Source organism: Adiantum capillus-veneris, chromosome 23 (genome assembly GCF_014529385.1).
Source record: "Adiantum capillus-veneris isolate H3 chromosome 23, ASM1452938v2, whole genome shotgun sequence".
In the NCBI taxonomy this organism is placed as follows: Eukaryota; Viridiplantae; Streptophyta; class Polypodiopsida; order Polypodiales; family Pteridaceae; genus Adiantum; species Adiantum capillus-veneris.
Genome location: NC_140953.1, coordinates 21,494,755 through 21,517,972, shown reverse-complemented (window position 1 = coordinate 21,517,972; position 23,218 = coordinate 21,494,755). Strand labels below are relative to the sequence as shown.

The following is a 23,218-nucleotide window of genomic DNA, read 5'->3' as shown; positions in this document are numbered from 1 at the left end:
CATTAATAAAAAGAAAACTGCTATTCTTGGAGTCCTTCAGACCCCTGTTGTCTATGACAATGGAAGCATAGTGCAGAGGTTTCTAGTCATGCCCGCGGGAGCTATGGAAGGCAACGTGAACCTGGGACGCACGTGGAGGTTGGCAACCAAATGCACTATTGATTGGGATACTGGTAGTGTCACGACGCGACCACCGACTCTTACCCCTATCATTCAAGCAAAGTCACCTACGTTGCAAACTCTAGCAAAGTTGAAGGATAGCCAACATTCACAAGCCAAGGTGGTTAACTCGTCTTTGCCGGCTACCCATGAACCTAGCACTTCAACACTTGTAGTTGCAGCAAGCAGTAATATTGCAAGTACTCAACCTGCACGACCTAAGAGTACATATCAATCGGTCCCCAAGGCCTTACTTCCAACTACCTCAACCCTCCCATCCATTCCAAGAAAAAATTTCCCGAGAAAACCAAGAGCGCACCCTAGGAGAGTCAAGACCAAATCACGATGGATTCCAAAACAACTATTAGAAGCCCAAGGCTACTATGATGGAAATGAGAAAATTTGGGTACCTAAACGTAAAATGTGTCCTTCCCTATCGACAACAAACCCATATGAGTCAAACAGTGTAACGCTAAAGCCAATGGTAGACCGTGGGAAGTGAAAGATCACAGAATGCTACACTCCTAGTCCAGAGCTAGTTTGGGCTCCAAGGCAAAACCAATTTATTCCACCTAGCTCAGGAAGGGGGGAGTTCCATAAAGCTTCTAGCTCCTCATGTAATACATCCATAGAGGTAAAAGCTTCTACACAGCCTCCATCTATAGTAGTGGACCTCCATGAAGCTACAAAAGAATCCACACCTCCCAGTGTTCAAGAATCACCTGATGAACCACTTCAAGTTGGATCCTGGGAGAGTACCTTACCACCCTTGTAACTTGACAAGGCACCTAGGGTAATAGAAAACTACTGGCAAAAATCCTCACCTATTACCAACTGGAACAATTGGTTTCAAAGGGTGACGACATCATTTCAAACGGTATGATCTACCCAAGGAAGGGGGGAGTGTTTGTGGACATCCATCATTCACTTGCTTCCCTCTCAAACTTTCTCCCTGACCTCTTAATCTCCAATTTTAGGGAATGTATATATAAAGCCTTATACTCACAAAAACAAGATAAAAAAGTAAAAGAGCAAGAGCCATAACACAAATCATAAAAACAAATTATGCACAAGAACACGACCCTTGTAGTATTTGCACTCATCCTCATAATGGAGGCAAGGACCCTAATCTTGTTACAACCATTATCAAGGCTCAATGTGTAGATTCGCTCTTCATTTTCAGAATCGGGATACTCACATGCCACTATTTGACAATAGAGTCATCACAAACCTGAGCACCTTGCCCCACGATGCTATTCTCAGCACCATCAGAGCAATGTTTTTTTGCTAAAGGCAATAATGCATGACACGAAAATGTACTAGCAGGATCTACAATTAATGTCTTAGTACAACAATGAGGGCACCAAACTGGCGCCCTTCCTTCAAAACGCACTCGATGTCGACCTCGTTGATGCTTTCTCCTTAGTACACCTGTGTGATGAGGTGGCTTTGGGTGTTGGTTAGTGGCTATGCTCACATGATTGGGTTTAGGGTTATCTTCTTTGGATCTTTCACGATGACCATGACCTAAACGAGTTTGGGTCACATGCTCCTGAATTTGACGCACACTACCACCAGTTGGCATGTCTATAAGAGATGGGGACATCAATGATCTCAAGGCATCTCTTGCCATCGTCAATTGGTGCATGATTATCTCTTTCTCTTTGACACTCTTTGATGGTAGTCCTTCTTGTATGGCCAAAAGGGTTGCCTGTACTTCTTTGAAGGTAGTGAGCACCTCTTCCTCTTGCAGTTTTTCACCAGCATCAATGTCGTTAGAGTCACCACACATCATCTCATGTGCATTGTCCACTATGGGAAAAATGGTATTCAAGTGGGGAAGGTATTGCATGACTATAAGACGAATGCCATATAAGTGTTTACATTCTGAACCCCAATCTGGACAGTCACAGTAGTTGCTTTGTAAGATCACATAGTACCATATATTTGGAGTAGTCATGCTCCGTATATGAAATTGCAACAACATCTCATCCACAACTTGCAAGCTTGTTGGGTCCTCTTTGTATCTTTGCAAGAGCTTCTCCCCTTCTTTTAGACGATGTGTGTGCCTTTCAGATGATCCACTCTACCCAAATCGCTTTGAATCGGGTATCACCAATATATATTTTATGCATATTAGGATAGTTTCTAAGTAACAAGCAAGAGAAAGTGACAAAACCATACCTATTTCTTGCTTTTGTTTGAAGAATCTCAACAAGGTTCCCCCCATGCGATTGCCAGTCTTAGAGTCTCCCACAAGGGCATGTAATAACTCTATAATTGATCGATTGATATGTGCTTCCAAAAGGGTATACTTTATGTACTGCCACAATCGCTCTACTAAATTTGTAGTGTCCACGTTGCCGTGGTTGAAAAGCCTTCCAAAATTTGGCCATCGTTTTCTCCACATGCAAGAATCCCCACACCAACCATTTGTGATGTATCGAATTATATTCTGGTAGGATGCATATCTTTGAAGCAATAGTTGGTATCTTCCCACAAAGTCTTCCTCTGTTGCACAATGCATGAGATTTGACATCTCCATGTATACATCTCCGCGCATCTCCATTGGAACCTTCCACAAGAGGAATGTACTATCACAAAAAATTCCCTCTATTCAGAAAACATGCTATAAGAAAAAGAAATACCTGTGGAAGAAGACTTTCAACCCAAGCCTTCTTGGTGTGGAACCAACACAGCAACACATGGCAAGAAATTTGGGATCGATCACCATTTGCCTCATGCATCCAACAATGTGGATCTTCTTCCACTACATTGAGTAAGGCTTCAAGTTCTTGTTGTGATTTATCAATAACAAGAGCACTAGGACGGATATGTCCCATTTTTTAGAACACTTTACGAAGTGTTAGCTCTAAAGCTATAACCTCATGGCGACCACCAACATCTGAGGTGCACAACATGAACCATATTGGAATACCCACACCAAGTTGATTGGGAAGCACAGCTGCAAACAATGGTAGACCAAATGCATTTGTTTTGAAGGTACTGTCAATTGCCCCAAGAGTTATTTTGAGAAAAACGCATAGCTATCTCGAGCATCCATTCATCTTGCAATATAAGGATGAATGGTCTATCTTTTGGATCCATGGCATTGGGATTATATGGTTGGACGTACAACACCTACATGTAACAACTTATCAAGACATAGTAGTTATGGTAAAAACACTCTCATTGGTTTGGATCTTACCTTATTTAGTTTTTGCAAGGCTAAAGCTTCCATATACATTGTTGTCCAATCGTCATTACTTACTCTATCTGTAGAAACCATACACACATGCCATAAACTTTCACATTTTATTACACTCACTAAAGATTCTAATCGTACGTAGTTGTTTAGAAGTACCTTGAATGCGAGCTCGATATGACAACATTTGGATCTCCCCTGGGATCATAAAGAATCTGTAGATTGTGCGATCCAGCATGGAAGCCCTTTCCATTTGGATCTTTTCTTTGGACAATGACAATTGTGCAACATGGCGAGAGCTTCCAACATCAAATAAGTCATCCAAGCAACATTTTATGACATGTGGGTGAATCGGCAAATGATAAAGATCACTTATGGACCCAGGAACATGTCCTTGATGAACTGGATTGACAATAATGCGAACATCGTCGTGTTCGTCAATGAACTCTACTTGTACCTTGAATGTGCAGCCACACTTCTTTGATGTTTGCAGTCGCTTTATCAATCCACTCCGCTTGGGTGTTCCTCCTCTATGGCATATGTAGTCCACTTTGACTTTGGAAGGTGTATGCTTCTTTGACGATCGGGCAATCACTAGCTTGACCTTGTGCTCTATCATTATATGTGTGAGATGCTTGTCCACATCCTCTCTATTTGTGTTGATGATGGACATTGCTGGCTTATTGAGATCAAAATCATTGCATCGAATATTTGACATGTGAGGATTCTTTTTAACAATACATCCACACGAGTTTACAAATGCCTTGATGTAAGCTATCGGTATTCCATGGCGATGAATATCAATAGACCATTTTACCTTGAGAACTTCGAGCGTTGAAGTGACTCCTCGGTGTTGTTCACCACCTTCATTGCAATGAGCATGCCTAACAATGCTTTCCCAATCCTCAATGCAAGCAATCCGTAGCTTGGGTTCCACTTTCAAGCAAAGTCCAAGCAAACCATCTTCATCCTGTAGCAAACAAAGGCTCTCTTGTAATCTTCGCCACTTCTTAAGATCTAGCATTCCCCTAGTGTCACATTTCTTCAAAATATCCAAGGGTATGGACATTCCTTCATGTAGAACCATTATCATTAAGTTGTAAGTTCCTCTATCAAAAGAGAAAAATGTTGGTGACAAATATTGGAGAGGATCAACCACAACCACATCGAATGGTTCAATGTCTGAAGTATTGCATGACTCATCAGAGCTTGTGCTATCATCAGAGTGATTTTCAAGGTCATGACTTGTGAAAAGCCAATCCATGATAATCAAGAGTACCAAATATGCTTAGTACATAGGGAAAATTGTGAATAGTAGAGTAGTGGAGGTTATGTAAACAACAATGCTTGAGTGGTGTGTGTGTTCAAGGAGAGAAAGCAATGGCATGTGCTTGGAAATAGTACTTCACTTTCACAAGCCCCCTTCCCTGGATTCTAGAAAAAAGTAAACTCGGGTACCCGAGTTTACTAAAATACCCGAGTTTACGAACTAACAAAAGTATCTTCGATTATAGCACTATCATCATAATATGCAGAGGGTACAATCATGACAGTGGAAGGATATCTTTATAATTCTCCACCATAAAAGCACCTTACATGCTTTACATCCAAATTTAAAAGTAATCCGAAATCCCCTCCATGGTCCCCACCAAAAGTAAACTCGGGTACCCGAGTTTACTTTTGTACCCGAGTTTACTTTTCTGGCGCTGACAAAATCAACGGATCTCCTTTGTAGATGTGACTCTTAGCACATTTCCACCCTTGATCCCATCTCCCATGCCCGTGTTAGATATAGCTGAGAGGGGGGGGAGGGGGGGGGGGGGACATTTTGGTAGGTCCGGAACTTGCCTTCTATTTTTCATCCAATCCCGCCCCGTCCGAACCCGGCCTAAGTCATGGAATCCCTCCCTAATTAAAATATCGATTCCCACCACTTTAGATGCGCCTCAAGAGATGAATGCCGTGCGTTTGAAAAGTTAAAATTGCTAATAAGGTTACAGGCGCGATGGTGGCCAGAGGCTATGCCCCGACCTAGTTGGCCTACGTTCTGTGTGCTCCATTGTCTTTTCACCTCTCTACATGTTCCATTTCGATCGCGTCGGAGATAGACGTAACTCTATCGGTTTACTTCTGTATAGATCTGACACCCATCTTCTTTACAAATCGAAGTTTGTAACTTTGATCGAAGTGGTAGCTTAGCTTCTGTTGGGTTTTTCGATCAGAGATCTTCGCATGGTGAGGGTCTCCGGTTTGATACAGGAAACATGACAAGCTCACAATAGCGATAATGCGAGTTGGCTCTGTGAAGGCTTTGATGAGGAGATTGCATTTTGGTTAATCATCAACCTTAATGGCTGATCAAGATCCTAATGCTTGGCCCAAGCTGGCGGCCTTCAGGCCTACCACTGTTGATACTGAAGAGAGCAGGCTTGGGGCTCTAAAGATCTCCCAAGAAGAAGCAAGTCACAGTCCTGCAGAAGAGACCATGGTGGCTTCTAGCATCACCCAACAGAAGGTGGCTGCTGCAAAGCAATACATTGAGAATCATTACCGGACGCAAATGAAAAGCTTGCAAGAACGGAAGGAAAGGTCAGCTTTTCTTATCTCTAAAGTAGTCTTTTGCTTTCCTCTGCCATTGCAATGCACTTCGTATGCTTGTCAGAATATCCCCATTCATGTAGATTGTAATGCAATGATAGTGATTGACTTTTCTATCAACATTTTTGGCTCTGTCTACCTTAACCTACAATTAGGGGTTTAATAAGGCTAGTCGGACTGTTGAGTTGAAATGGTGATCTAGTGGTAATACATAAATCCTCATATGAAGTTTAAAGAATTCTTTAGAACAATTGTTGCAATTACTGATTGGGACTTAGAGAAAATTAATTTTATGAAGTTGACAGGGTTGATAATTGGTATGCTTTATGAGTTTCTCTGGCTATAATAAACTTATTACATTGAAAATTTGATATGTATAGGAATTTTGAGGAATTTGTTTTATTGTTTTATGGTTATTCTCAGAAAGAAGACTCCATACAACGAGGTTGCTTTTAGTGCTTTTTAGATGGGTTTGCATTCATAAGTTAATTGGAAATGTCTCATCTAGGAAGCCCTCATACACTCGATATGTGAATTTTACAATGGAATAGTATCTAGCTTGCTACTTCTAGCAGTTGAGCACAGGTAGTTCCTTAGTAGAGGAGTTTCGAAGGTTAAATTGGAACACCATAGTTAGATCTCAAGATGGTTTGGTCATGCCTCTTTACCTCCTACCAAATTAACGGAATTTTTTTTAATAGCATAGTAACCAGGAAATGGCGATTCAAGGGCTTGAAATGTAGAAATGGCTGTTTTCAATCCGAGGAAACATCAAAATGGTTTGAAGAGAAAACACTGTAAAATTTCACGTGGAGTTAGTATATCAATGACCTACGTTAGTGCAAGTGCCCATTACACTCCAAAAGAGAAATAGGAGACAACGAGTAATGAGTTTGAATGCAAGCACACTTGTTACATGGAGGTGTACTACATATCTTAAAAAAATTAATCGGGAATCTACACAACAATGTCTCTTATCTCTATGAGTCACTAAACCCAACTTACAATGTGCGTTCTTTAGTCCCGTTTCCATTTCATATACACAAACTCTTCCATTGTTGTGGTGTCAACTGTTTTAGTTTCTCGTTAACTATGCTTAATAGAAGCATGATAAATGGGAAGATGATCACCTTTTAATTTTATTATGGTTAAAGTGCAATTTCTTTCACGGGAGGGTAAACCATTATTGTGTTTCTAGATATTCCTAGACTAATGGCTTTAAAATTGAAGTAAGTTTTAGAATATCCTAGCGGTTTTAGTTTGACAATTGTTTGAGCCTCTTTGCAAGACTTGTATGCCTAAACAAGTATATCGAATGGTTTTAGACCTACATAACCGCTTTGCATATATGATTGTATAAGATGTTTGTGTGTATTATTGTTACACTTTGGTGGGCATCCGACAATGTTGACATGGAGACTAGGTTGGCAACTAGTAATGTCCTCTAGCCCGTTTTGATGGGACACTGATCTCTTTCATAGCCATTGTTGCCAACTCTCCCTCTACGCCCTCACATTCTATCACCCCGTCACGTGACACATCCAACCCTATGTGTCCGTGGACAAGCTGCAGCATGACCAGGGTTCAGTTCAATCAAGTCAGTCTAGAATAGGAAGTGCTTTGGCACTTCCTGTTCTAGACTGACTTGACTGAACTGAACAGAGCACTTCCTATTCTAGACTGACTTGATTGAACTGAACCCTGATCATGCTGTAGCTTGTCCACAGACACATAGGGTTGGATGTGTCACCTGACAGTGAGCCTCTTTGCAAGACTTGTATGCCTAGACAAGTATATCGAATGGTTTTAGAGTTGCGTAACTGCTTTGCATATATGATTGTATAAGATGTTTGCGTGTATTATTGTTACACTTAGGTGGGCATCCGACAATGTTGACATGGAGACTAGGTTGGCAGCTAGTAATGTCCTCTAGCCCATTTTGATGGAACACTGATCTCTTTCATAGCCATTGCTGCCAACTCTCCCTCTACGCCCTCACATTCTATCACCCCGTGTAGGTGTGCTGTCATAGTCCCCTAATAGTTGCTCTACTCTGCCCCTGTTGGGACAGATGTGAATATTTTGCGACACATTGAGAGGTTGTTTGGATGATTGTATGTAGCCATAGATAAAAGTAGAATTACACTCAGATATAGGATAGGTGGAGAGTCGTCGTTGAAGATCAAAGTAAGTTGCTACAAAAAAGCTTCTTCATCAAGAAGTAGCCTACGTTGGGTGACCTTTCAAGCAACAATCAATCCCCATCAAGTCACAAACTGATGACGTGGCAATCTCGGAAAACCTGCTGACATGTTGACGTGGACAACTGTATGGAAATCCTGCAAATTGCGCTGACATGCTGACGTGGCAACAATACAGAAATCCGCGTTTCGCGTTGGCTGTGTCACGTGGCAAGATGTAGGATATCCGCGTTTTTTGCTGGTTGCTTTTGGGCCAAGAAGCTTTTGAGTTTGCAGCTTTTCATGTAATTGATTTTGAGTTTGAAGCCCTTTGGGCCTTTAAATATGAACCGAGAGCCCCTCCTGTTCTCAGTCTGTTGACGAGCATCTGAGCGGAGAGGACCCTCGGACTTTGTACGTTGCTCAAGCATTAATATAAACACAAATACCAAAAGGGGCGCCAAACTTTGGGGCCAATATCTTGGGGCATAGAACTATGCCGGGCCGTGTCGACTCTGTATTTAACTGTGATTAAATTTGTGAAGTGTCATAAGTGATTATCTCGCGTGTCATGCCAGATTCCCGACTTGGGGTGTCCAAGTTGTTAAAGTGGTATCAGAGCTTAGTCGAATTCTCTGCCACTGGGAAATCCGATCCTTTCTACCGCGACACACATGGATTCAAGTGACGACTCTTGCAAGAATCAGACAAACCACCTAACAACTCCGGATCGGGTGAAAGCACGGACAATTCAAATGGACAATCTGAACAAGGGTACGGCCCACCACGGCATACAGAGTATGAACGAATGGAGATGCAATTAATTAGTGTGTATGCTTCCTAGAAAATCTTGGAATTTGTAAGGAAAAGAAGGGGAGCACTGAGCAGTCACCATCATGCCCTCTACGAACACTCCAGTCTCCGTAACTCGCCATTGTTGTAGGCAGAGCTCCACTTTCCATCCCCCTCTCTTCCCACATGGCACCTGCACCTCTCTCTGCCCTTTTGGCCTCATACACACCATTGCCATTTCTCACTGCGCGTTCCAGCTCTAAGCAACGATGCAAAACACATCCATGACATTGATGTTTTGCTTCTCAGCTACCTCACACCTCCCCGCATTCTGTTCCCTTTCCTCCCTCGGCCTGACACACGGATAGGTTGTGCATACTCATATTCCCATGCTAGCTTCTGCCTTGCTTTCCTTTGGAGAACTCAGCATAGTTGCGGATGTCTCCACCCGGCGGCGGAGAGATCGTCAAGACCAACACACAGAGATCTGACACTAGTGTCTATATATATATATATATGTATATATGTATATATATATATATATGTATGTATATATATATATATGTATGTATATATATATATGTATATATATATATATATATATATATATATATATATATATATATATATATGTATATATATATATATATATATGTATATATATATATGTATATATATATATATGTATATATACATACATACATACATACATACATACATATATATATATATATATACATATATATAGATAGATACATACATACATATATATATATATATATATATATATATATATATATATATATATATGTGTGTGTGTGTGTGTATGTATCCATTGTCACTAGTCTGCTTAGTCAATTGGTCTTCACATTTTTGCAACTCTGTACTCCATTTTTGTTTCTCTTGCTCAAACTAGCTAAGATATTGAAGGTCCTTGGTTGGATTGGGTAACTTTGGCATAACTCCCCCCACAAGAAAAGATCCGTGCGGTTTGGTTGGAATAGTATAGGGAAGAGAATGCAAAGTAAAGGAAATGGTACCTGTTGGTTGAATAGCCCATGGAGTGATCTTGGAAATGATATCAGCCCCAATAGACAGATCAGTATTGACCTTCTGGCAGATGTAGCACCTAATTGCCTTTCTTTCTTGTTTAGACAGCTTCCTGACCGTGCGAGCTACTCTGTATTTCCTTACCAAATCTGTTTCTGTGGTTTTTTATTTTGCAGGAGCATTTCTTTTCAGCTGCTGCACATCCAAAATCTTTTACCTTTGTTTCTTTGTTGCAGAAGCTGGAATTGAATCCTTTTACTTGCTTAAATTCTTTCTTCATTCTAAGTCGGGCACATTCAAGGTCTGTGACTTCATCGATAAAAGAATTTATCTGTGCAAGGGTGATTTGTTCGTCAAGCTGCAAACCAGATGCCTTGATTCGTTCTTTGACCAAATTTGAAAATGAGGGAGGAAAAGAGTTTACATAATATTGTTTATATTCTGCTTTAAAGTAACCTCCAGGAAATTGATACATCAAGTGGGTCATATGTTGTTGGTAAGCTTTGATTTTTGTAAGATCACATAGCTTACCCCGGAAAAAGGCTTCCTTGTACTTGACCTTGATCTTTTGCCGCGATCCTAAAAATTGCATGACTATTGCAGCAAAAAACAGAGTAATGACATTATCAAAATTTTCAGGAATTCCTCCTTGCAAAATGAATACTTTGCTTTCTTCATTTAGATCATCCCACCAATACCTCAAGATTCCTTGGAATCCTGCTGTTAACATTGTGATAGCTTGACGTTGAGTCAGATCCTTGTATTGCACTCCATAATGTGTAGAATTATAGATGAACTCGAACACTTTCCATACCTGCTCTTGATTGAGTCCATCTATGTCAATTATGGTCATATCTCCAATCTTGGAGACTCCTTTAAGTGATGATGATGCTGAAGTAGAAGTAAAAGGTTCTTCTTCCTTGGCATCATATGTTTCCATTTTGACAGGGTTTAATCTTCTTACTTCGGCTTCTTCGTCAATCACTTCTGGTTCTGATTCTGAAGTAGAATCAGGTTCTGGGAAAGCAGTAGCTAGATTGAAGTCTAGCTCATCTACTAATTGCTCCTCATAGGGCATACAATGAGTATCCATAAATCCTTGCCACAAATAATCATCAGGATTATGCAACTGACACAACATTTCATCATGCTCATACCTGTCATGTGGTGCAGAGATGATTTGTGCCTGACTCCCCCACCGTAAAAAAGGATCGAAGGTGTCGGCGAGATCTTCATCAGCAAATGGGGATGTCGAAGACAGAGGATGACGAAGATGGCTGGGTGATGAAGAGGCCTACAGAGCGGAAAACATGTGAGGCAGAATAGAGCTACTACCAGCAGTTGTGTAGCTTAGTGGTAAGAACTGATTTGCTTCAGGTCGAGACCCTGCACTGGTTGATGGATTAGTAGATTGTTTACCTTTGACTAAGGCATCCACCCTGCTAAGAATATCATATTGGAGTTCTGTAATTTCCTTTAATGCATTAGTGTGCCAATTAGAGGCAGACTCGAGAGGTTGCAGGCGAGAGTTAGCAGGAGGCAAAATATAGGGTTCACTGAATTTCAGATCCTTTTCAGTTACCTGTTCTCTGGTTAGAACAGTTACACCATTCTGCATGAACTCAGAAGCAACAAGTCGATTACATAGTTTGCACCGGTAAAGGCCTTCAGTATCCTTATATGTTTCAAGATGCAGACAAAGCAACATGTCTCTTGTATGTCGTCGCCTGCTAGTAGAGGGTCTGCTAGATGAAATAGATGCACTGACCGTTTCTTTATATTGAGGTCTTTGTAGAAGTAGTCCTAAGTCTTTGAGAGACTTAGACTTACCGAGCAGCTTATACTGATCTGTGAGCCCCAACCGCTCAATTGACATCTTCATAGGTTGCTGGGCTTCGTTTAACAGAGTTTTGGAAATATCTAATTTCCATTCAGAGGGGAATTCCACTTCCTGCCACTGCACAATCTCTGGTAGAGATCCGTGGGAAGTTGGATCAACCTTCATGACTATATTCTGGCCTTTCTCATTACCTAAATATCCAGAATTATAGATGGATGGAAGACATGTGTTAACAGTCCTGAATATAATTCTATAAGCTATTTGTAAATGATCAGATTGATATTTCAAATCTAGGCCATTAGTTTTAATTAGAAGAGAGACTATCTCATTAAAATATCGATCTGTTAGACTAACTGGAAAGTTAGGATAACACTCGATGTATATAGGTCCATTAGATAGACTACCCTGGATTATACTAATAATTTGATCTTGAAGGTTTCTATGCTGGGTATCTAAGAGAGCACCTATACAGGAGACATTTAATCCTTGTCTGAACAAAGGAACGATACCAATAGCTATATAACCAATATGTACAAACTGATGTCCTTTACTCAGAGCCTTTGCTCGGAATTCTTCAAGCTCTTGGAACAGATGTATGACATGATTATCAACATCATTGTCTTTGATAGTCAGTTTTCCATGGGTTTCGTGGAACAAAGTATGAGCAGATAGGGTAAATACCTTCTGATGTTTGTAGATCTGGTTGGTATTTACTTTTGGTAAACTCCACTTGCCAGAGGGGTTCTGCTCCTCAACTTCCATGCTGTTGGACATAAGCTTCTTGAAAGAGGATACGATCATTGCCATTGCTTGAAATTGATTGTTGCCTTATATATAATATATATATGTATGTATATATATATATATATATATACATATATATATACATATATATATATATATATATATATATATACATATATATATGTATATAAATATTATATATAATATGTATATATATAATATATAATATATAATGTATATATATATATATATATAAATATAATACATATATATATATATATATGTATATATATATATTATATATATATATATATATTATGTACATATATATATGTATATATATATATGTATATATATGTATATATATATATGTATATATATATATGTATGTATGTATGTATGTATATATATATATATATATATATATATAGAGAGAGAGAGAGAGAGAGAGAGAGAGAGAGAGAGAGAGAGAGAGAGAGAGAGAGAGATTTTATTTATGTCTTCAAAAGGCCAAAGAGAACTGGCCTATGAAACAAATCAATGTATAAAGTATATATCCGCTGGATATCCTGTGTGCGTGCAAAGTAACAAAAATGTGGGGTGTGACCGGGTAATAATCGAACATCCAGTATATACAATGGGGTGTGTGACCGGGTAATAACAAAGCATCCTTTGTACAAAATGTAGTGTGACCGGGTAATAACAAAACATCCGGTATACATGATAGAATATACAACTGTGATAGGAGGGAGGAGGGTGTAGGGTGTATGTGGCTGAGTCAGCTCCAGCGAGTGGTGAGGGTAGGGTGTAGTATCTGATACATCCACGAGCCTGATGTGATGAGTCTAGCTATGTGAGCTAGGTCAAGCGTCTGCTCTGCTCTGCTCTGAATGTGGGCTGCATGTCGTGCCCTGATGGCCTGAACCTCTCTCCTATGTCTCTGGGATGCTCGAGAGCGATATCCTGGTAGCCGTGGTCTCCGTCTAGCTCTGGCCTCCTCAGCTCGTGCTAGAGTCATCCCCTGGTATGTGGGTGGCTGTGGTTGCGTCTGTGTAGGTGCTAGAGCCTGGAAGTAATCCGTGAGCTGTGTCTGTCCTCAGCTCTACCCTCCCCCATCTCAAGGGCTCGCTCTCTATGCTGGTGCATCTCTATCAAGAATCTCCCCAGCAGCCTCTGATCCAATGATGTCATCATTGACTGGAGTGAAACTCTCGGTCTATCAAACAAGATGGGGTATCGTGATCTGATCTCAGCATAGTGGGGACATCTGCACAGGAAGTGGCTCTCACACTCTACCTCCTGTTTGCACAATCTGCATAGCGTGGCCTCTCGTGGGATGTGGGCTGCTCTGCCACTCTCTATCTCTAGCTGATGTGATGATACTCTGAGCTGTCCAATGGCCACCCTCGTGCCATGCGGTAGATATATGTCCATGTATCTAGGCCGCTGTATGAACCCATCCTCAGTGAGCGTGAGGAAGTGGTCTCTGTAGTATGCCATCTTCGTGGCTAGTGGCTGCGAAGGTGTAATCCAGGTCTGCTCTGTGTATCTTTGTATGAGCTCATACCTGATGACTGTGTTCCTCTCAGTGTGTGAGAGGACCTGGCGTGGTGCATTTGGATCATACTGTGAAGGAGGCAATCTGTCCATAGAGTAACCATAAGTTTGAAGCCACCTAGTCACACTGGCATACCATGACCTTTGATCTCCTGAGTCTTCTAGCTCTCGAGACGCCTCTAGAGCAAGGCGAGGTAGTCTGTCTGCTCTCATGTCTCTCAATTTGTGAAGATATCCCACAGTCTGGAATAGTGCCTCCAATACCATAGGTGAAGCACCAAACTTTGCTCTCACAATATCATGGGGAATTGATGGCTTACTCCAAATCATCCGGGCAAGCATCAATATTTGTGGCCTCTCAAGTCTGCTCCACATCTGCTCTGAAAGACCTGGGCCCTGGGGTCCATACTGGGGCAGCATATAGTAGGGTTGGAGTGACTAAGGTGTCAAATAACCAGCTCTTCGTGCGAGGCTCCTGAAAATGTGTCTGATGGCAGCCCCTCTCAAGCATAGCTAGCGCTGCGTATGCTCGGGTGGTGCGGTCTCTAGCAGCCTGTGCCATGGAGAAGCGGCCCGTCCTAGCAGAAGTGAATGTGATGCCCAAGTACACATATGACTCTACCACCTCAATCTGGCTATCTGCAAAGGGGAAGACTGATCTCCTCCGAACAATCCCTGAAGTGTGGAATATCAGAACCTTGGTCTTGCCAAGGTTCACTGACACCCCTCTGTCTGTACAAAAGGAGCCGAGAGCATGTATGTGGAGCTGTAGATCCTCCTGTGACTCTGCAAGTAGGACAATGTCATCTGCATATGACATAATATGTACGTGAGTGCCTGAGAGGTCGGCACCTGCTCCTCCACTCTGTCTGATGTAATATGCTATCTCATCTATATATAAGCCGAAGAGAGTAGGGGAGAGCGGGCAACCCTGCTTCACCCCAATGGTGCTAGTGATGCTATCTGAAAGTCTGCCAGGGCATCTGACTCTGCCTGATACTCTCTCATACAAAGCATATATGGCCCATATCATGTCTGGCGGTATACCTAGAGATATAAGGCGCTGTAACAGCCGCTCTCTAGGGACTGTGTCAAAAGCTTTGCGGAAGTCCACAAAGCAACAATAGAGGCGTCTCTCTCGGCTCCGTGACTACTCTATCAGGCATCTGAGAGTGAAGATATGATCCACAGTAGAGAAGGAACGTCGGAAGCCTGCCTGCTCATGTGCTCATATCCCCTCGGTCTCTGCGTATTTGCTCAACTCAGACTCTAAGACTGCTCCATAGATCTTGGCCATCATATGGCCAATCATGATAGTCCTGTAGTTAGCTGGATCCATACGGTCCCGAGCTTTGTGTAGAGGCACTATGGTGTGTAGAGTCCAACTCTCTGGAAATCCCTCTGCTAGTGCCCTGCTAAACATATGTGCAATCAGTGGAGCCAAACTGTGTGCATCATATATGAAGCGCTCACCCTGAAGCTCAGTGTGGTGCGCAGCCCGTCGATGCTGTAAACTCTGGATACCTCGTCTCACCATGTCTATGGTAAATAGAGTGGGAGCTGTGGGTCGGGGCTCCACTGGGTGTGGGATGGGAGGCTGGTCCGGCATCTGGTATAGTGTCTCAGCATATGCATGCCAAACTGCAGGGTCCTCTATAGGTGTAGGGGGGGCCCGCTGTCTCATGTCTCTCCAGGAGACTGTTGCCTCTCTGCTCGTGAGTGTATGATACATGTCCCACCATTGTGTCTCCTCAAAGGCTCTCCTCTTTCGTCTAGTAAGAGTGCCCATCTGTCTGTGCATCTGTCTCTCTGAGATCTGTCCAGTGACATGCTGTGCTCTGAGCAGAGTTATCCGGAACGCGGAATGGGAACGACGACAGTCCTCCCTACGGAACTGGGGAATAAAACGGTGCGGAACAGGAGGCTAAAAAAACACCCAAATATTGTTTTTTTTAGCGTTATGTGTTTGAATACAAGTAGTACTAGAGTCCTTTGACTCTAATACCCACAAAAAACACGATTCGAAGACCATTCAACCTTATTATGACTTGATTGGGATGTGGCGGCGCCAGAGTACATAACACATATACAACATTGAGCAAACACAATGCCCATACACAATGCTCTTAAATAATTGCAAGAGTAGTAGTTAGAGATAACACTTTGGAATTAATTATGGCTAACAAGCCTCAAGAGCCCCCAAGGTGCTACAAAAAAAACAAAGGGGGGCAAACCAGTGACCACAATACCAAAAGATTGAAGGTGACAAATACCATAAAGATGCTAGTAGCTACAAATGGTAAAGAGGGCAAGGCTCAAGCAGCCATACAAAAAGGTAAGGATAAATGGCAAATAGTCAAGACTCAAGACTCAAGAGCCACTAGCCTGAGAGGCCTCCCAATCCGTAGTAGCCGGTTGTAAATCATGCACATCCTCCCATTCCTCATCATCGAGCTCTAGGTCCGGCTCAATCTCAACAACGGATGAAGTACCTGGTGTTGTTGGATGTGCATCTCCACCTACCTGAGGAGCCTCTTGCTCCATCTCCCACTGTGTAAAAGGATCTGTGTGTTTGTCTGTACTCTTGCAAAGCATTTTCAAATTTGCGCAGACGAAGACAAGATCATTAGCCTTCTCCACTCCAAGCCGATTCCTCTTCTTGGAAGCAATGTGGCTAAAGGTACTCCACAATTGCTCCAAGCATGAGGTACTAACTGACTGGCTGAGAATACGGATCGCCAATCTCTGAAGCTCAGGGCCATCATAGCCATAGTCCTCCCACCATAGCATTGAATCTATCTTCCTGCGATCAATCTGAGCATCTGGACTGCCAAATGACCCCCGCATCTCTCTATACTGTTTCAACTGATCTCTGACAATGCGTCGCCCATCTCTGTCTAGAACCATCTTGTTTAAGATCTTTGTAAATTGGTTCATGACTTCCCTATCTGTCTCTTGCCCTGCACCTTGGAACTCTGGATCCACCATGTACGCTGCCCCATGTAAAGGAGAGGCATATGAATTCCACCTTGAGCTGCAAAGCACATGGATCTCCTCATACCGCTCTGCGTTCGGCTCAAGCTGTGCAAGCTGCTCAATCATGCGGTCCATTGCCTCATAAATCTTGCCAATGCAAGGATCCATGCCATCCAGAGCTCGAAGCAAATGAACCACCGGTTTTACGTGTGCGTCTAGACTCTTGAGCTCCTTCCAGAACTCAAGATCCTCTGCCTTATCCTTGCACAAAATCCCTGCAACTGTCTTTGCATAGGGGAGAGGTGTTGAACTCATCACTGATGAAGACTTGTCGGACCGCATTTTGACATTCAGAGAGCCTGCGCACAAGAAGAAAGTTGAATGTGAAGCGGGTGTCTGAATACTTTAGAAGCACTTTCCCGCCCGACCTCTTGAGGTACTCACTCCGAACCAAGTTGTGATTGTTGATGAAAGTAACAATCTTCACTGCATCAGCAATGACTGGAGCGATCCAGTCTAGCTTGCCGATGTCTTTTAGAAGATTGTTCAAGCAGTGTGCCATGCAAAAGCACACTGTCACATGCGGATAGTGGCCCTCCCTATTTGATGCCTCCCCATCTGTGACAAAGGCTACCACGTGTTGCTCATCGATGGTTTTTATGGCCGCTGTCCACCTTGCAGAGAGGACATCGCCGGACTTGCCACTCTCGGTGGCATCATGAGAGTGCACAAAGTACATCTCTCCACTCGAGTATGCGACGAGACCATGGATAGATCTCTTCCTTGTATCGCTCCACCCGTCGGCAATGAGGGAAACACCATGTTTTGCCCAAAGACGCTGAATATTGAGGGTTGCTTGCTCCACGATAGCCTTCTCTCGATCGAGCAAAGTGGTCCGGAGAGCCTCTGAAGATGGCGGCACATAGCCGGTGCCATACTCTCCTATCCGTTGCACCATGACTTTCCAATACTCCGACCTATTTCGATCAAACATAGAAGAGGTTAGTATCAAAAAGGTGGAACCGACGATAACAAAAGAAATGAGAGAGAAAATTGATAAATCATAAAACAATGAACATACCTCGCCGCGACAAATGGGATATGGTCGTGATAGAAGAATCGAGCCACGGCCGCATCCACCTTTTCCTTCTTCTTTGGGTCCCAAGAGGTGGCAAGGGTCCTTTGGCGACGTTTTGGACCTTGTGAAGATGCACCAACACCTACACCGGGTAGAGAGGAAGAAGGGAAAATGAGGGTCTTTGGATCAATACCTTTGCATGCGGGCTTGGCTTTGTGGTTGAATTGCCGATCCTTTTCCTCGAGGTCCTTCCTCTTCTCGATGGTTAAGTTGGAGCAAAATCTCACCTCATGTCCCGGCACTCGAAGAAAGTGTGCCCTCACTTTGTCATGCCCCCCTTTCCGCGTGTAAGAGCATAGCTTGCATGCCCATGCACGAGAACCTCCCGCCGCCGACAAGGTGCCCTCCGAGGTCACTTCATCCCACCACGATCATTCCTTCGCCTTTTGAGTGTTGCCCCCATGAACGGAGGGGGTTGTACGAGAAGAAGAGGCCATGGAATCTAGATGATGGAAATTGGAAGGAGACTCGAGAGAGCTTGAGGCTTAAAGCCTTGAGACTCGAGATGATGGAAATTGGAAATTGGAAGGAGACTTGAGAGCAAGAGAGAGCTTGAAAGTTGAGAGCCTTGAACTTTGAAAGCTTGATGCTTGAGAGCTTGAGAGCTTGGTAGGTTGATGTTGGGTTAAAGGCCTAAATAACCCCTTTTTGTACATTTTTATACTTTGTCCAGGTTCAGGTTCATATTGAATCTGGACACATTTTTTAAAGGTCACTTATAATAAAAGTGGGAAAACCCAAAACTCACTTATTGAGTTTTCTCCGAAAACGTGAGCTCTCTCTCTCTCCCTCTTCGTTCTACTAGCGCTTCCTCTCCTGTTGGCTTTCGCAACCCCTCTCTGCATACACAATGCACATCTTCGCGTGCTCTATCACTTGCATACACCGCCGCGCGCTCATCAACTGGTATCAGAGTCAGATTAGGGTTTCAGAAGCTTTGCGCAGGTGGCTGGACAGCAGGCAAAAGGCTTCTCTCGCGTCAAATTTCCGCTTTCATCGCGAAGCCCCTTGCTTCCGGTGTCACCTACGGTGATTAGGGTTCCCAAAACAACCTAAAACAGGTTGAAATTAGGTCAAAACAGGTAAAAACCAGAAAATTACAAGTCAAAACAGCAAAACGCAGGTGTTCTAAATCGATTCCCGTGAATGCCCCTGGCTTTTCCCACTCAAAATAGGTCCATTTGATGCAAATTGATGCGCCAAAACAGTAAATATGCAGAAAATTCAGAATTGGACTGTTTTTATGTACACAAATTGAGGTTTATGTACGCCTTTTGTGGGTTTATGCAAGTACGCATTGGGGATACTTGTTAATTGCTGAAATTTTTAGCACATTGTATGCAATGTGCCGTACATTGTGATCACTGGAAATTTTCAGATTTTGTGTAGACACTTTTTGCTATATTTTTATCCGTGCAAATGGCCTCTACTTCCTCATCGTCAGATGCCAAGAGCTTGATGGAAATCAAGCGATTTGACGGTACAGGTTTCGACCTATGGCAGGACAGGATGCAGGGGATTTTGTTCCTCAAGGATTGTGAAGACGCCCTTTTGGCTGTAAAGCTTGAGGATATGCCGGATGAGGATTGGGCCAAGCTTAACAAGAGGGCAAAGGCCTACATCAAAATGGCTGTGACCGATGACATTCTGGTGGACATAAAGGGCTTGGACAGTGCACATGCAATTTGGCATAAGTTGAAGGCCACTTATGAGAATGCCACCCCTGTGTGAATCAGGTGCATTTGATGCGCAAATTGGTGAACATGATGCTTGACGAAGCCAAGTCGGCTTCTGAGCACTTAAGTGCTTTCACCAGTGTTATGAGTCAGCTACAGGATACTGGGCTTCAACCTTTTGATGACAAGTTGAAAGCCATATTTTTGTTGATGACTTTGTCAGACTCTTGGGAAACGCTTGTGGTTTCTTTGAGTAATGGCCCCAACCTCACATATGATGGAGTGCAAGGCTCCATCTTAAATGAGGAAATTAGACGCAAGTCTAGTGGTGGGGAAGGTGGCAGTTCTGCTTACAATGCGAGAGACAGAAGTCAGAAGCAAAATACAGGTACCAAGACTCAAAACAGGAGCAAAAGCAAGTCTAGGGATAAGGATGTGACTTGTTATCAGTGTGGCAGAAAAGGCCATAAGAAGCCAGATTGCAGGTATTTCAAGAAAGAGCAGGAAAGAAAGAAGGAATCACAGGAGAAGAAGAAGACAGAGGATAAGAAAGGGGAAAAATCAGCAGGTACCTCCTCCAAGGATTCGGAGACTGTCAATGTAGCCTCTAGTGTGGTTATCACAGAGTTATCCGACAGTGAGGAGATCTTGGTTGCAGCTTCATGCCCCTCAGATTTTGTTGTAGCAAATGCAGAAGACATGCTTATCTCACGTAGAGATGTCATTGATGCATTGCGAAGTGCAAATGATGGCCTTACACAGTCTTGGATAGTAGACTCGGGTGCCTCATTTTATGTGACTCCATCTGTGGAGTGTTTTGCTTCTTATCATGCAAGCAAGTATGGCAAGGTTTACCTTGGGGATAACCATGCTTGTGACATTGAAGGAATGTGTGCGCTTGGCATTAAACAATGGCCAAGAGTTTATGCTTAAAGATGTAAGGTATGTACCAGGCATCAAGAAGAGTCTATTGTCTGTTGGCCAGATGGATGCACAGGGTTATACAACCATTTTTACTGGGGGTTCATGGAAGTTGCTTAAGGGATCAATGCTCATTGTCAAGGGATGCAAGAGTGGTACATTGTACTATTTACATGGCAAAGCTTTGCTTGGCAAGTTTCTTGCAGTGGCCGAAGTTGCTTCTCATTTGGAGTTGCGGCACAAAAGACTTGGCCATATGAGCCAGAAGGGACTTGATGTGCTCTCCTCTTTGGAGAGGGTTGATGTAAAGGGCACCACGTTAGATTTCTGTAATGACTGTTTGTATGGTAAACAAAAGAAGTCTTCTATTATTCTGGTGTCTCGCGCAAAGCTAATGCTCTTGATTTAATTCACTTCGATGTATGTTCAATGCCTGTTAAGTCTTTTGGTGGTGCATTATACTTTGTTACATTCATTGATGATTGCACTAGGAAAGGCTGGGCATATTTGTTAAAGAATAAGAGTGAGACATTTAATGCATTTAAGAGGTTTCATGCTTTTGTGAGCACGCAAAAGGGTAGTAAGCTTAAATGTTTGAGATCTGACAATGAGGGGGAGTACACGTCTGCTGAATTTCAGCGTTATTGCGAAGAATATGGGATTAAAAGGGAGTTGACAGCCCCTTATAATCCATCTTCTAATGGTGTGGCTGAGAGGTATAACCGTACTTTATGTGAGAGTGCGTTGCATGTTGTCCACAGCTAATCTCCCTCATGGGTTTTGGGGAGAGGCTTTGAAAATTACAGTTCATGTATGTAATCGCTCTCCTAACAGTACGCTGAAAAATGACATTCCAGAGGAGGTTTGGTCTGGCAAACCTGCCTCTTGTGATCATTTGAGAGTGTTTGGCTGCGAGGCTTTTGTCCATGTTCGTAATGACTTGAGGACAAAGCTAGATGCCAAGTCCATCCAAGGACTCTTCCTAGGTTATGGGGAAGAGGGTGAAATGGGCTACAGGATATGGTTGCCTCAGTTTAAGAGGGTTGTACGCAGCCGAGATGTAGTGTTCAATGAGACTAAATTGCTGAAAATGCTACATCTTATGAAATTGACAAGAAATCGGTCAAATTTCAGCCTCTCTTGCCACCTATTGATGTTGAAAAAGAGCCTCAGGATGCATTACCGCAAGTTGAAATTGATAATCATCCGGTTAACCTTGAGCCAGAAGAGGTAGGACATGATTTAGATGCTCCAAATGAGGATGGACAGCCACCTGTCATGGCTGAAAATGATTTTCAGCAGCATGAGCATGCTGAAAATGAGTTGCCTCCTGATGTAGAACCTGTGCCTGAGAATGTAGATCATTGGGTACGCAGGTCTACTCGTGTTAGAAGGTTGATACAACACTTTGACCCCTCTTTGCATCATGTTATGTTGACAGATGAGGGAGAGCCTCTTACGTATAGAGAGGCAAAGACATGTGAGTCAAGCAGTAAGTGGGAGCTTGCAATGCAAGAGGAAATGAAATCTTTGCATGCAAACAATACTTGGGATCTTGTGCCATTGCCTAAAGGAAGAAAGGCTCTTCCTAACAAATGGGTTTACAAGGTCAAATGTGTTGATGGAAAGCCCAAGTATAAAGCAAGGTTAGTTGCCAAAGGGTATGCACAGAAAGAGGGGATTGACTTTCAAGAGATCTTTTCTCCTGTTCTAAAGCTTACGACATTGCGTGTCCTTTTTGCTCTCTCTGCAGTGCTTGACTTAGAATTGAATCAAATGGATGTAAAAACAGCTTTTCTTCATGGTGACATTAATGAAGATATCTACATGAAGCAACCTGAGGGTTTTGTAGTTCCTGATAGAAAGGAACTTGTATGCAAACTAAGAAGGGCACTCTGTATGGTTTGAGGCAGTCATCACGTTAGTGGTACAAAAAGTTTGATACTTTTATGCTGTCTCAAGGCTTTAAACGCAGCCATTCAAACCATTGTTTGTATACAAAGAAGGATAATGATGGAAGTCCTATAATATCCTTGTGCTATATGTAGATGATATGTTGATTGTTGGGAAGCATAAGTCTACCATTGATGCTCTTAAACGTTAGTTGAATTCAGCTTTTGCAATGAAGGATTTAGGTGATGCTGAGCACATCTTGGGCATGAGAATCAAGAGAGACAGAAAGCTGAAATTGCTCCTCTTATCTCAAGAAAAGTACATTGCTAAAGTACTTGACAGGTTTAACATGGCTGAATCTAAGTCACTTGGAGTACCTTTACCTCCACACACACAACTTAGCAAAGCCGATTGCCCAAAGGATGAGGTAACATTGAAAGCAATGAAGGGAATCCCTTATGCATCAGCTTGTGGTTCTCTTATGTATGC

The 23,218-nt window shown here is 42.7% G+C and overlaps 1 protein-coding gene across 2 annotated transcripts in view; it reads left to right on the top strand.

Annotated features, from left to right (window-relative positions):
* Positions 1 to 5,319: 5,319 nt before the first annotated feature.
* LOC147427506 (uncharacterized) overlaps positions 5,320 to 23,218 on the top strand; it is a 39,905-nt gene continuing 22,006 nt past the window's right edge. Inside the window, exons 1-2 of one of the 2 annotated variants that reach the window (XM_086497224.1) lie at positions 5,320 to 5,496; positions 5,624 to 5,953. In XM_086497224.1, coding sequence (XP_086353350.1) covers positions 5,715 to 5,953 — 239 coding nt within the window. In that variant the 5' untranslated portion in view covers positions 5,320 to 5,496; positions 5,624 to 5,714. Of the gene's footprint in view, positions 5,497 to 5,586; positions 5,954 to 23,218 lie in introns of both variants that reach the window. The other variant, XM_086497223.1, reaches the window with a different exon arrangement.